This window comes from Varanus komodoensis, unplaced genomic scaffold (assembly GCF_004798865.1).
Source record: "Varanus komodoensis strain SLA01 unplaced genomic scaffold, ASM479886v1 scaffold8, whole genome shotgun sequence".
In the NCBI taxonomy this organism is placed as follows: Eukaryota; Metazoa; Chordata; class Lepidosauria; order Squamata; family Varanidae; genus Varanus; species Varanus komodoensis.
The window spans coordinates 35,377,964-35,393,171 of record NW_025336481.1 but is presented as its reverse complement, the minus strand read 5'-3'; the positions used below and the strand labels follow the sequence as shown (position 1 = coordinate 35,393,171).

The following is a 15,208-nucleotide window of genomic DNA, read 5'->3' as shown; positions in this document are numbered from 1 at the left end:
ACCTGGCCTCCAGCTCCAGACTGAATGCAATGTTGGTGGTTCTTCAAATAGGCTGATTCTAAACTTGTTAGGTCTTTCAAGGTCAAAACCAAGAACTTCAAAATGGGCATGGTTTTAAGGTTCTCTAACCTAAGATTCTGTGAGGTTCTCTAACCCCTTTTTAAAAGCCATCTAAACCACATGTTCTAATGTTACTACATACATTGAACAAGAATACTTACATCCCTGTGTTGTTGATCACATTTTGCAGAGTTTCTAGATTGCATAACTCAGGAGCTCAACAGAGATAGCTAACAGCCTCTTTCAGTATGCCTACCCAGTGCTATGACATGTATCAACTAGTATTGAAAGGACTGTGGAATGCAGAATTCTAATATTTATGTTTACAGGTCAAGCTTGCTTTGCAATATTCATTCAAAGCATTTTACACAAGATTTTTTGGAAATGGGGGTTTATGATCTTATTATCATTGGCTGTGCAAATGCTTCTATGCTTCTATGGAGTTTGTTCTACAGCACAATCGCATGCATAGTTACTGGTGTATAAGTGCCAATGATTTCAGTAGGGCTCCTCTGGAATAGGTCTACATAGAATTGCAGCTATGTAGTGCCATCCTAAGTGTGTTTACTCAGGGTGAAGTCCAGGGGAGCTTACTTGCTGGTAAGTACATTTAGTGGTGTTGCCTTACTTACCTGTCATATATCATAGCTCTAGAAATCAGTTTCATATTGCATTTGTTCATTTTACTATATTGTATTGTTGTATTAGGGACTGCAGGTGGCGCAGTGGTTTAAACCGCTGTGCTGCTGGGCTGGTAGATCGTAAGGTCACCGGTTCAAATCTACACAACGGGGTGAGTTCCCGTTGCTCCGTCCCAGCTCCTGCCAACCTTGCAGTTCGAAAGCATGCAAATGCCAGTAGATAAAAAGGTACCACTTCGGTGGGCAGGTAACAGCATTCTGTGCACCTCCTCGGTGTTTAGTCATGCCGGCCACATGACCACGGAGACTGTCTGCGGACAAACGCTGGCTCCCTCGGATAGGAAACGGAGATGAGCACCACCCCCTAGAGTCAGGCATGACTGGACTTAATGTCAAGGGGAAGCCTTTACCTTTACCTTTACCTTTACCTTTATTGTTGTATTGATTATATTGTAAGCCACTGAGAAAGACTTATGGCTAATCAGGCAGCATACAAATCAAATAAATAAAAATTAAAATTAAATAAATAAATATAGAACAAATTGTTAAAATGTGATATTGGAAACCAACTGCATATTCATCTTTGCGTATATGTCCAGTATATGCAAGGCACACCTACAGGTATATCTCTGAGAATATGTGCTGTCAACTAGCTCCCACCCACCAATGGACTTTGCATGACCATTCCTAGAAATACTGTAAAAAGTGATCCAGCTTTTTCAGACAATTCCCAATACCCGGTAAACTGTATTGAATGCTACCTTAGAGAATGCTGGCAATGTTAAAATCACTGCATTTTTTTTCAGTGATTGGATAGCATAAAAATGATGCTCCAGCCACCTGAGAACTGATCATCCACGACAGCCACGTTCAGCATCCTCCAGCAACTGCTGGGGCCTCAGCACCAAGGCAGGGCCCATCCTTGACAACCACCCTGGTCCCTCCCATGCCAGTGTCTGGGTGTGAGAGATGCCAACCATTTGTCTAACCCACATTTCCCCCTTTGAGCATGCTGCTAATCAAGATTCCCAGAATGGCTTGGAGTGGCACTGGAGCCTCCATCAGCAGTTATGTGGACAGGTAGTTGAAGGTCCCTGCTACAGGTCTTGCATCTACCTGCTGCCATCTCCTCCACTGCTAGATGGTAAGCTCACTGGAGAGGACTCAGTTGAAGGAGGCCCACCAAAAAAAGCTTACCTGAGCAAAGCCTCAAGCCTGGAGCTGACTCTCAGATAGCCCAAGTATCAAAATTAACTCAACATTTTAGATGTAGGGAAAAGAGGCAAAGAAAGACACAGAACTGTTAAAATGCCTACTATTTATTCAATTCTAGTGGTCAAGAATGTATTGTCATAAATGTTTATAACTGTTTTTCAGCTTTAATAACAATATTGTTTTCCTTTCTGTATCTTCTCTCGGTATATGCGAATCCCTTGAAAAAACTAATGCTTAAGATCAACAAAGCAATGCTTCAATTGATTAACAAAGCAATTAACTTGCATACAATAAATGCTTTGTTTTTACAAAACTGAAAAGAGAAACATTTGATTATCAGCCAAAATTAGCCACTCTTTCTCCTGGAGACTGTGCTGCTCTTGAGCTACAAAAGGCACTATTAAATTGTGTTTTTCAAAGTGCTATCGATCATTGTCAAATCAATACCATTTAGGTAAGAGATAACATGGTACCTAAAGTATCTTCAACATGCAAATTAACTTCTCTATTGGCAATAAGTTTCCAGTGGAAGGTGGCATAAAAGATTGAAAGCTGCCTGTAGAATTTTGTTTGCACAGACACAGAGAGAGAGAGAGAGAGCAAACTGTGCGGCTTTTATATGGTCCAACAAGGGACAGTTCTATTCACCAAAGTGAATAGAATAGAGCAATGATCTATTGCCAGTCACCCAGAGACCTACTAGTTCTGGATATACTAGTAGGTCTCTGGGTGACTGGCAATAGATCAGCAAGGGTTTAGGGTTGTCTAACCACTGCACCGCACTGTGAGCTCAGAATATTGGAATGGGAATGTGGGAGATGCAGGTTCTAGTCCTCACTTGGCCATGAAGTTCACTGGGTGACTTTGGGCCAGTGCCTGCGTGACTCTTAACCTTAGCTACGTCATAGGTTTGCAGCTGTGAGGATAAAATGAAGAGGAGGAGGACTATGAAAGCCACTTTGGGTTCCTTGCAAAGGGAAGAAAGCTGGAATATGAATGCTATGTATATATATAATGGCAACACACACCCCATTGTTATATTCTTTATTACTCTACTGGAATTAAGAAAGCAAGAGATAACCAGAAATGGATTTTTATGTGAAAGAACTATGAGTTGGTCAAAAACCCATTCCCAGACTCATATTTAAAAATAATATTTTTTGTGCAGACTTTTGTTTATTATTGATTAATTTGGGATTCTAATAAAAAGCAAAGTAGATCCAGTAAGACAGAAATCTACCTACAGCTGCATCAGTCCTTTCCCAATTCAGAAAGCTCCACCATTATTCATGTACTCAACTATTGTTACACACGTGTATTAAGTAGGCATGTTGCTAATTACACCTCTATTTCCTAGTATATCTCTTAAAATTCCTTTAGTGTAATTCACAAATAATACTAAGTTACAAAAACAAAATTTGGATAACAGCTTTAATTAGACCTGCTCAATGGTCAAAAATTCTTCAAAATTAAATCAATTATGGTAGAAAGAGCAGGGTATATGATAGGATTCTGTTCCAGTGTTAGCAGCAAGGTAAATCCTGGGTTCTTAGCAATCATATGACCTTCCTTTTTCTTGTTCCACTGAGAGTCAGAAGCCAGGTTTCTGTTGATCACATTCCTGGTATCTCATTCCATCTTTATAATCCTCTCCAAATCCTTCACTAATAAGCAGAAAAACTAATTATTGTGAATAATTCAAGGAAAAGGAGAAGCAGGAGATTTTACCTTTTCAAGGATCCTTAAAGGGCAAAACATAATTTTCATTGCTTTGTCTTTAGAGATTTTCAGAAATGTTTGCCACCACTATTCACAGAGTTATTAAAAATGGTTTCCAAGGGATGTTGAAATGTGTATTTATCGTATTTCCCTTTGGGTGAATCTGATATATCCACTTGTCACCTACCTTCTGTCTTCTTTGGCAGCAATATCTCTGCCTTACACAATATTTAGTAAGTGGAGAGGTACATTTTGCTACAAAAATTAGTTCAGTCCAATGGAAGTTTTAAAGAGTATCTTTTATTTTGTAATGTAAATGGAAGTTTTAAAGAGTATCTTAATTAAAAAGTTTTTAATGAAACTTTTATTTTGAAATCTTATCGTGAACTTTTGTGCCTATTGGCAATCCTGCCATGTTCAGTAAATTCAAGAAATAATCTGGGAGATGTTCCCGGGTAAGTCTGCACAGAATGGTGACCCTAAAATCAGAGTTGCAGAAGTGCTAAGCCAGGGCTATCCAGAGGGTTTATGGAGCCTGGGGCAAATGTGATATTGGGGTTGCAGCCTCTGGAACCTACAACAGGGGTGGGCAAAAGATCCCCTCTGGATCCACTGGTAGGTCTTTTAGAGATCTGCAATAGATTGGCAAGGACTTCTGATTTTCAGTGGTTTAGTAATAAATTAAACTGCTGAAATGAAGAATGATTGAAGTGACCCGCAGTGGATTTTGTATGCGGAAGGACTGGGAGCTTCATTTGGTTCTGGTATTCATTTCCTAGGCTCAGAATTATTTAGTTCTCTGCCTTTTGCACCAGCCCAGTGGTGGATCTGAGAGCTCTAGAGGAAAACAAAACAGATCCTGCAAGGATAGAAGGAGATCACCCCTTCCCTGCAAGGAGTCACAAGTGTGTGTGGGCTCTGATGAACATTGTGGCAAGGTAGAGCAGTGGCCAGTGGTAGGCAATGGAGTGAGTCAAGAGGTTTCCTTTGCAGGGCTTTGGGACAAATGGTCCCACTTCCCCACCTGCTTCTCTGGGCAGCTTTGTGCCAAACACATGTTGGACCAGGAAATACCTGTTGTGAACCAGGGTGCCTGTACACACACAGGCAGCTGTCTGGCTTGATGGGAACTTAAGCTCATATAGTGCGGGTGAGATCATGGTGGGATCTCAGCACATCCAAGCAGTGTGCCAAGTCAAGGAACATCTGGGGAGTAGAGGGAGAGGAGTTGACAGTTCGGGCTGATGGGAGCCTGGGTTGATCCACCCATGGGAATGAGGAGGCAGGGGAAGAGGAGGCAGGATTGACAGGTCGGGCTGATGAGAGTTCTGGTCTACCAATCCATGGAGAGAAGGTGGAGCTAGAGCTGGAATTTGTCAGACACAGAAGTCCCTGCTCCTGAAGAGGTGGTGCCAGTTGCCAGGTGACAGCACCAACGGGAGGTTCAGTTGGGAAAGAAATGGGAAGAGCACAGACAGACACGATTTCCTCTCAGGACCGAGATGCTGAACAGCTTACAAAAAAAGCAAGGGAACGATGGATGTTAAAGAGGGCTCAACATTTCACTCCTGGTGAACTCAGGGACATGTAATAATAAAGTTGATCGGAAAAGGAGTTTCTGGAGTAGTGTGTTTACTCAAGAGAACCATGGCTCACAACAATATAATCCTGTTATAGATCCATTTCATTACATTACTATGTGTAGAAGACACAGTCATGTGTTAGTATTGACCTCTGCTCTTCTGAATGAAAGATGTTTGGATCTTCCAGAACAAGATGGGGCAAATGTGTTGCTGTTCAGGATCACAATGGAAGCAGCTGCCAAGAGAAGCTGAGTGCTCTTCCATACTAGATGCTTTCAAGAAGCAACTGGGCAGTTATCTGATTGGAATGCTGTGCCTGGTGTCCTGCAGGGGGTTGGACTCATTGGCCTTTCTGGACCCTTCTGACCCAGTTGTTCTGTGTGAAATGACTCTGACTATTATGTGTGATTGCAAACAAGGCAACTGGCCCACCAGAGAGAGTTGGAGGCGGGTCCCATTTCCCAGACATTCTCCTATTAAAGAGTTTTGATTTTCAAAGCTTGTGATTATCATGTTAATCTCACATAATTATTGGACTTTCTTCCAGATGCAGAGCTCCCCATACAAAATGAAGAAGGGTCGTTAGAGAATGGGCAGGCTTTGAGTTCTAGCCAAGCTTCACTCCCAGCTCTTTCTGAATTGGAGCCCTGTTCTGCATCAGGGGATTCCTGTACATATGAAGTACTCCCAACTCCAGAGATCATGGATGGAACAGGTAGCCTTCAAGTTCCATAGTAAGCTACATAAGATGTGATGCGACAGGAATCCATTAGTACTTTGCTACTAACATACCCAGGATGATGTTCTATGTTTGGGGGCTAGGAAGCATCAAGAACTAATCTATGGGATCCAAGGAGTCCAAGGAGTCATACCTACGTAAATAAATTTCTTGGGTAAATTAACTGCAGGTGCAAATCTCTAATAACAATAGAATGTGTGGTGAGTTAAAGTCTGCTAAAGTTTTGCACTGATCATGGTTGGATATGGGCAATGTATCATTCTTCACCCTGTTAAACTGACTTGCTCAAAATACTATTCATTACTTTTGTTTCTAATGATTGTATATATGAATTCATTTGACTAAATTAAAAATAACAGCTTGTACAATGCCAAGAAATCTTGAGGTCATAGTGGAAAGCTTAGTGAGAACATCAAGCCAGGGAGCAGCAGCTCTGAAAAAGGAAATTCCATGCTACTGCTCAATAGGAAAGAGACTGGAAATAAAATTGTCAGTATTGTAATTCTGTTGCACAAATCTAGGGTTGTGGCCATGGTTGGGCTACTGAGTACTGACTCACCCTATCTTAAAAAAGGTACTGTAGAACTGGAAAAGGACAGAAAAGAGCAACCAAAATTATCAGGAGATTGGTGTACCTTCCCTATAATGAGTGACTAAAGTAGTCAGAGTTTTTTAGTTCAAAACAAAGGAAACTATGGTGGGAGGATATTTCAAGGCATTCTTCCTCAAGCGGGTGTCCTTCAGATGCATTGAACTGCAACTCCCATCATTGCCAGCTCATATGACCATGCAAGCTGGGGGTGATGATAGTTGTAGTCCAACACTTCAAGAAGGCAACAGGTTGTGAAAGGCTGTTGTGAAGGCTTGTAAGATTCCTCTTGTTATGGAAAGAAAAAGTAGACAGAGAGAAGGTTTCCTTCCTCTGATAATAATAGATAAAACAGGGTCATCCAAAGAAATTCAGAGACAGTAAACTCAGAATAGATGAATGAAAGCAAAAGTGCTTCTTCATACAACGGTCATTATTGTTTTGTGCAGTTCACTGCTGCCAGATAACAAGATGGCTGCTATATGATGGCTCAGACTGTTTTAAACAGGAATTAGCCAAATGCATGGAAGGCAACAATTATTTATGATGGCTTTACAGACCCTCCCTATTCAGAGGCAGGATTCCATTGGTTACACTTGAAAAGCACTGTTGCCTTCAGGTTCTGCTAGTGGGCCTCCCAAAGGCAACTACTCGGAAGCCCTTGCCATGCATTTGCATGAGAATCATCTTTCCATTATTATAATATTAAAAGAGTACCTGAATAAATTGTGGCAATATTATTTTTATGTAAGCCTCATTCTATATGGGCCTGTGGCATTATCCATTGACTTGATTCTTACATAATGGCAATTCACTGATTGTTTTATCCCATTAATTGTCAGGGTCACATAGGAGGTAGTGATTGTGCTACCTGCAACTGGCTTGCAATTCCCACTTTGCGTCTGGTTTCTCAAACAACCCATGAATGCTCCACTTCCTGGTCATTTGATTTGATGTCCAAACCCCAAAGTCTGGGTTGTTTAGGCACAAACAATCTAGAATTAAAATCCATCAACAAACTCTAGCTCACTTGTCCCTCAACTGCAGGAGTTCTGAGTTTGGATGTTGCCTCAAACAATCCAGGAACTGGGCATTCCTGGATTGTTTGAGAAACTGGATATAAACTGAAAGCAGTGAGTAGGTGGGAGGGTGTGTGCTTACTCCTGCACACACCCTACAACCCAACAAATGTGCAAACCAGGACATTGTTATCTATGAGACATGGTCAAATTTTGTTTCATGTAAACATGTGAATGACCTTGGCCATATACCATGGATTCCTTCATCAGTGGGGCTCTGAAAAATGCATGAAATATGGAAAGCACAGTTCTAGGAATCATACCAGGGTTGCTTAAGGGTCATCTGGGGATTATTCAAATAACATACAATGCCCAGGTTTGTGCAGCATGACAAGCCACAGATTGCATATTCAAAATGGCAGCCAGCACACTTCTTGGAGCACTTTGGGCAAATTACCCCATGGTGGTGAACAAGACATTGTAATATAAGTGAAACAGAATGCAGATCCACTTGTTTTCAGGTTCACTGAGCAAAGATCATTCTGCTTAAAGTAATTTATATAATAACTTGGATGCCGATCTTATTGGATGCCAGTCTTTCATGAAATGCAGGGGCTAAGAGCTGATCTCTCACTGTTTAAGTTATATGGCTAAGGCAATGAATTTTTTGTGATATTTGTGTTGGCTTGAACAGAAACAGCCTGTACTGATGAAGGAGAGAAATAGATGCTCCAACTGTAGACAAGGGATAACCAAATATTCACCCGTTTGATTGCCAGGATAAAATGATATATCTGAAAATTATTTAATAGCACAGTTAGGCTAGTGAGTTGCAACTACTGAAAGGTCCCAAAATTTGGCAAAAAGTACCAGCAACATCTTTTTAAAGAATCCAGCTACTTTGTCTGGATTCTTTGAGAGGGATTTCAATGTATGATGAATTATAATCTTTTCCAGCTTCTACTGGTCTTTCCTTGAGACATTCAGCCAGTGAGGTAGGAGCTTTGGGGGCGAGGTGTGGTGAGCATGCCTGAGAATTTTCTAGTTTACAGAAAGTGGAGAGTCCTCTGCCGCCTATGGGGTTCCTTGCCAGATGAGTGAATGTGAGAAAGGTTCCCTCAACACCAAAGCCCTGCAAACAACGACCCTAAAGGGATCCTGCCAGTTCCACATTTCTGAACCACAAGGGGCCCAAGGAGAAATCACCATGTATGCATATTTGTCTGAAGGGCTATGGCATGGGCATTTGTGCTGTTGCAGTCCATTGGTTGTAAGCAAAAGCGGCCTACAAATTTGTCCAGAATAAGGCCATATATACAGTTTTGATGCCAGTACTCCTGCTGTCTGTCGTGAAAGCACCAAGGGTTGTTGCCAGTCTCTTTGTGGACAGTTTCTCTCTTTCCTCCTTCTCCTTTCTTCCTCTTTCCTTCATATATCTGAGTAAGCTCTGCTGTTTGTTACGTTTGAAAATCCGCACTGCTCTGCTGCTTCTGTTGTCTCTCTGCTACCGCTTTGCTTGTAACGCTGTTGCGTCTATGCTGTGGTTGTGTCCTCCAGTGTCTGAAGAGAGCCCCACGTCCAGTGGATCTGGATCCCACCTATCTCAAGATCCTTCATCTAAACCAGTCCTGCTACTTCCCCCTAAAAAATCCGCTGCTTTCTCTGGAGACCGTGAGGACACCCCAGTGAAACAGCAATCCCTCCTCAAACAGCCCCCTGCCCTGCCTCCTAAACCCATTGCCCGGATTGCCAACCACTTAGCTGGTAAGTAAGTATTGCAGAATGGTTTCTGCCCCCTCTAAAAGTGCACCCCTCCCTGTGTCTTTTCTCCGTAATGCTACCGGATTTCATAGTTGTCCACCAAAATATGTGTGTCACTGACTTATGACAGAACCAGGACCTTTTGGGCATTAGCACAACATGCACCAAAATTAATCAGGATCGTTCTTGTGTCTTGTTGTAGGTCATCTTTCTCGGCATGTTAGTTTTATGTCAGTTCAGCTGGCCATAGCTTCTCCTGAAAAATGCTGGGAGCTTGTGAGGGGGCTGAGAAGTCTCAGAGAAATCCCAAGCCACTGCCTTATGCAGCTGCAGTTGCATAGATTAGGACAATGGCTACTAAAGCAGGGTGAAGATGCAAGCCTGTGCGTGTCAGAAAGAAAAGAGCCCTGCATTTCCCAGCGTGTCCCAGCCAGCATATGCCCTTCCTTCGATTCAGCCCACATGGATCGTTCATGTCTGTGTCTTCCTAAGTAGCATTTGCAACCGCTTGGTCATGTCCAAAATTAACATCAGTTGCATTCTGTTTGGACTTGACTGCTCTGTGCCTGGATGGGAGCAAGGGCGAGAATCATTGCTGTCTTTACTTTTTATTTTCTTTCCTCCTCCTGCTCATCTCACCTGTTCCCAGCCCAGCCAACTGCAGAGGTTTCTTCCATATTGCTGCCTTTCTTTCCGTTTTCTGTGCCACTTACCCACTCCAGTGTTTAAATGCCCTCAGTTACTCACTCATTCAACTGATCTGCAGCCAGCTGTTTTCTACTCCAGGTCTGCTGAGAGAATGTGCAGGTCCCAGACCTCCCTGACCTGCCTGATTTCAGCATGAGCCCCTGTTACAATCGGCTTCCATTGTCCCAGCTGACCTTCCACACCACTGTTTTGCAATGGTCCTGTTTACCTTGACCATGCCTGTAGATGGTGATCCATTGTAGTGTTTTTCTGGAGCCCCCCCACCCCAATCTTAGCATGCACATCTCAGTAAGGTGTATCCTTTCATTGCATCTTTGATGAAAAGGAAGGCTTTGATGAGTCCTTCTTACCAGCCATGTTGTGTGCTCTGGCTCTGAGTGCAGAGAAGATTGTGGAACTGACTTGTTTTTTAATGAACCCCATAAACCATCATCTATCCAAAAGCATATCATCTTTTTAAGGATAGAATCATTCATGAGCTACAGTGGGTTTCATACGAGGCTAGCAGCACTGGATTTGCTTGCTGCTCTAAAGGATCACAGCTGAACATGGCCCAAGAGTGCATTTCAGCTTCCAGGCTAGCAGGAGCAAGCGAACTGAGAAGCCAGGAAGGGTCTGCCTGGCCCTGCATGTATCTCTGCTTGTTAAGTAGAGAAACTTATGGATCAGAGGAGGCTGAGCTGCTGCAGTCTGTCTCCATGGCCCTTCCAGCAAAAAAGCACAGCCAGCCTTTGCAGCTCAACTTTTCTACCACTGCAAAGCAATCCATGCACTATCTTCTGTTCATATGTCTGGCCATCCCCTTATTTGTAAAAGAAATAAAGCAGGTGGAATTTGTTCCTTGAACATTCGAACCATGCTGACCTATAGGCAGAGTGTATAAGATGAACCTCCTCCTCCCACCCCCACCCGCTGCAGACCAGATTTGTGGCATACAATGGCCCTCCATGCAGTATTTTCCCACCCATCATCACTGATCAATTAATGAACCTCAACGTGCTGGAACTGCTGGCATGGGGCACCCCTTTTCCTTCCTCATGCCATGCTCCTCTGCTCTTCCTTCCCCACAAACTGAGCCAGGCTGGGGATGCAGCACGATGATTGTCAAAAGAACCCTCTCCATGAGTTGGGGAGATTCTTCGTCTTTCTCCATAGAACATTTAGGCTGTGGAAAGAGGGGATTTTATCAGGTCTGTTAATGCCCACCGCCACCCCCCTTATGAGATAGAGGAGGTGATTCCCTTCCTTCTCCCCCATCCCCAGCAGGAAACCTTTTACCTGGTATTTTCCTTTCTCTTAGCTGGAAAGGGGAAAACTAGCCAAATCAGCTAGTATGTTTACCAGGGTCCTAGGACAAGAAGACCCAAGCTAGTAACAGCTGTTGTGGGACAGAAAGCCACTGTCTCTATTCAGACCCAAATGAGCAGAAGTGAATGTCTTGGTGCATTGCAATTCAACGATTTCACTCAGGAATTCTGTTGTTCAAGGATGGCCACCATGAGGTCATTAGCAGAGACAGCGCTATACAAGTATGTTTGGGGGAGTGGTGATGCTAGCTGGTTGCTCTTCATGGTGTACAAGATTTACTTGTGGAAATCCCATGTAATCTGGATATCAGAGCACATCTTGCAATGCGGCTGTGCAGAATGTTACCTGTGCAGCTACCACAGAGTGTCCTCAGGAGGGACAGCTTTGCAGTGGAGTACCTAGATGGGGCACTTAAGCCTTTCCCCATTGCTCACCTTCCTCTTGAAATTTGTGCCCCATTTCAAGTAGCTTTTTCAACTGTGTTCTTCACCTGTATGTATCCTGTGAACAAAGATCTAGAACAGCTGGGCAAAAGGGGAAGCAGCAGGAAGGGTATGGGTGCAACCAGAGACAGGTAACCTGATGTCTTTCCGATGTTTTGAACCATAACGCTCAGAGCATGTAGCCAGTATGGCCGGTGACCAGGGATTATGGGAGCTGTAGTCCAAAATGCCTGGCGGGCATCATGTTGCCCACCCCTAGGTTCAGCACTTTCTGTCCTGCTCTCTGCTGCTGCTCTTTTGTGGCTTCTTCCCCCACCCCTGCATTGTCCTGGAGGTGAGGCCATCACACTAACAGTACATGCGGCTCACTCCTTGGCCAAGGGCTTGATAAATTCCAAAAAACTTCTTTCCAAATAAATCTGCCTAAAACCAGGTGTAAGGGTCAAAAGACATATGTTTCTTGGATGTTTTTATGTCCTCTGGGGATTTTATTTCATTTGCAAGGGCTCTGGAAGTGAGCAATCATCTCTAATGAATCATCATTTCCAAGCTGAAAGGAAATTAACCCTATTCTATTACTAATTTCTCCAGAGGCAGACGTGGATCTTGTTTGAAGGAATTCGTATAATGAGAAATCTCACAATTGAAATGAACACATTCTGGTTTTCAATATAGTTCTAGCATCTCAATTGGTGTTTGTGCTTTTTCTGCGGAGGATTTTGTGAAGAAAATGTTTTGGATGCTCTAAGCATGACTAATGGAGAGTGATGGCAGATAATGATTTGCTAGAGTTTTTCTGGTGCTATTGTAGGAGAGATATGATGGCCAAAACAGCTTCACTGACAAATAGGTTATAGAAATATTTCTGAATTTTTCATCATCGTTTTAAGTGTGTGTTTCTCTGTGCGTGCATACATGCATCCAATACAAAAAAAAAAAAAATGGTAGCCAGGCTGACCATAAGAAAAGTTCAAACATTTGTATTAATATAGCATAGATTAAAATCTGTCTTAGTGAGGAACTTTTATTAGGTTAACAAAAGATTCAAAAATTGTGCAAGCTTTTAGAGTCTCAAGCTCTCTCTGTTAGGCAAGATGTTAAGATCAAGTGGGGAGAGGAAGGTCTCCAGGCATTCAAATTCAGCTCTGCAGGTCATTTGATGTTCCAAATTTTGGACCTGGAGCTGCCATTTGGCAACCAGAAGAGAAAGAATATTGGAGATATAAAAACCTGCTGTTGCTCAAAAATGTTTTCAGCCTGTGTAAAACACACTGGTAAGTTTCACCAGTGGGCCACAGAGAAAAAATGCAAGTTAGCTTAGCCATTTGATGGTTTCATTTCCCCATTCATTCTAGTTAAGTTAAAATCAGATTGCTGGTAGCTTAGTAATTCGTTTATTTTTTTAATGAAAAGTACAGGAGATAAAATCTCTCAGGAAAACAAATCACATAATGGTTGTTGAGGAATGCATAGAATATGAAGTGGCACGCATTTTCTAAAACATTTTTTAAGCTTTACAAATATTTTAAACAGCCTCTGGGGTCTACAGCAACCCCTTAGTTTGCAAGGAAAAGTTTAGTGAAAGGGCTCGGTTAAATTCACAAGCCCCCTTTTTAACTGTCTTTAATTTTAGCCAAATCACCCCTTTCATGATAGCCTTCCCAAAACAGTAATTCAAGGAAGCTGTCACAGTAGTAAGGGAGCAGTCCCATGCCCCATAACTGAGTACTGAACTTGTTCTAATACCCAGTACTTTGCATCCAAGTCTCTTCAGATGGTGTGGACACACCCTATACATACTGAAACTCAGTTGAAAATAACCCAGTTCTTTTGTTCTTTGAATTGGATTTGCCAGGTTTCTGAGATCACTTTTTCAGCATAACATGTGGAAAGGTTTTATGGACACTTATGGGTAAATGTCTTCAGATGCAGGCATTTATCTGTAGTCATTGCGAGGCTAAAGTTTGGGTATCCACTAAGCAACCCTTTGTTTTGTGACCTTGGAAATATCTTTGCTCTCAGTCTTAATAGTCTATTTGATTTTTCATGGAGTGTTGCTCACATTAGTAGCCTGATACATTTTATTAGGCCGTGCTAATACAGTGGTGAATTGTGGTGTATATCAGCATATTCCCCCTTTACTATTATAGCAGCAGGGATGGGAATATGTCTGTGGCTACTCAGTGAGTTTCTTAGTCAAGAGCAGATTTGAACCCAGGGCTGCGCAGTAGCTATCTGTCCAACACACTACCCACCAGGCCACACTGGCTTGTCAGGCTTAGCTTGCAGAGGTTTTGGCTGAATTTATTGGTTTGCTCTCAGCCTGGCTAAAAGAGAAGATGCTTGAAAGAAAGTTAGTACTGATTTCAAGATTTGTGGCTTTGCCAAACACCTGTAGCAATTTTCTAGAATTTTCTTTTTGCAGTCTTTCAGTCCAAAAGCATTCAAACATAGTTCTAATATTGTGAATTGCAATATTTCCAGTTTTAGTTCTTAGTTATGAGGTTGGACTAAGCAACCAAAAATGTTAGCAAGAGCGAAGTCGGTGAGTTACTTCTTGTGTCTCTTCAAAGCAGTTTTTAGATGGCCAGTCTTTGTGATATCCCTCTTTCAAGCAGAGCTGGATTATGTGTGAGAAAATTGAAGGGACAAAGCTGAGTTGGGTTGGTGGGCACTAGTTGGGTGGGACAGAAAAATTGACCTTTCCACCCATTTGCACTGTTCTCCCACACATACTGCAGCTGTACAAGAAAGAGCACCATAAGGAAATGGGCTCCCATTTGGTGTGGGTTGGGTGAAAATGAAGGGGACCTGAGGGCCTTTAATATTTGTAATTGTTCCCCCAGCACTCATGTCATGTCTGAGCATCTCATATGTTTGTGTTTTAGATCCTGGTGCTCCTGTGAAACTGCCTTGTATGCCAGTCAAACTGTCGCCTCCGCTACCTCCAAAGAAAGTCATGATTTGCATGCCTTTAGGGGGACCAGACCTCTCCCTCGCCTCCTATTCTGCGCAGAAGAGCTCCCAGCAACCGTTGGCTTCCCATCACCACACAGTCCTGCCATCCCAGTTAGCAGCGCACCAGCATCCATATGGCAGCCACAGCCCTCATTTGCCTTCTGGATCCAGCACATTACCCATTCACCCATCCGGGTGTCGTATGATTGAGGAGTTGAATAAGACACTGGCCATGACTATGCAGAGGCTAGAAAGGTAACAGGGCATTTTGACTTGCCGCCGCCGCCTCCTCCTCTTTCTCTCCCCTCCCCACTGTCAATCATCCCAAAGCTGTGTGCTGTGGAAAAAAATTGTGTGCAGGACATTCATCTTTAAAAATCAAAGCTGCTCAGGAGAGGGGCTCTTAGCGCCACGTCTGCCTTTGTTGGTCGGTGTGAGAAATGGAATGCTAAACCAGGTGAACAT

General features: G+C 42.8%; 1 protein-coding gene across 1 annotated transcript in view; it reads left to right on the top strand.

Moving 5' to 3' along the window:
• PHACTR1 (phosphatase and actin regulator 1) overlaps window positions 1-15,208 on the top strand; it is a 96,853-nt gene that overhangs the window by 41,627 nt on the left and 40,018 nt on the right. Inside the window, exons 3-5 of the mRNA XM_044455204.1 lie at window positions 5,766-5,933; window positions 9,123-9,329; window positions 14,674-14,998. Coding sequence (XP_044311139.1) covers window positions 5,766-5,933; window positions 9,123-9,329; window positions 14,674-14,998 — 700 coding nt within the window. The remainder of the gene's footprint in view (window positions 1-5,765; window positions 5,934-9,122; window positions 9,330-14,673; window positions 14,999-15,208) is intronic.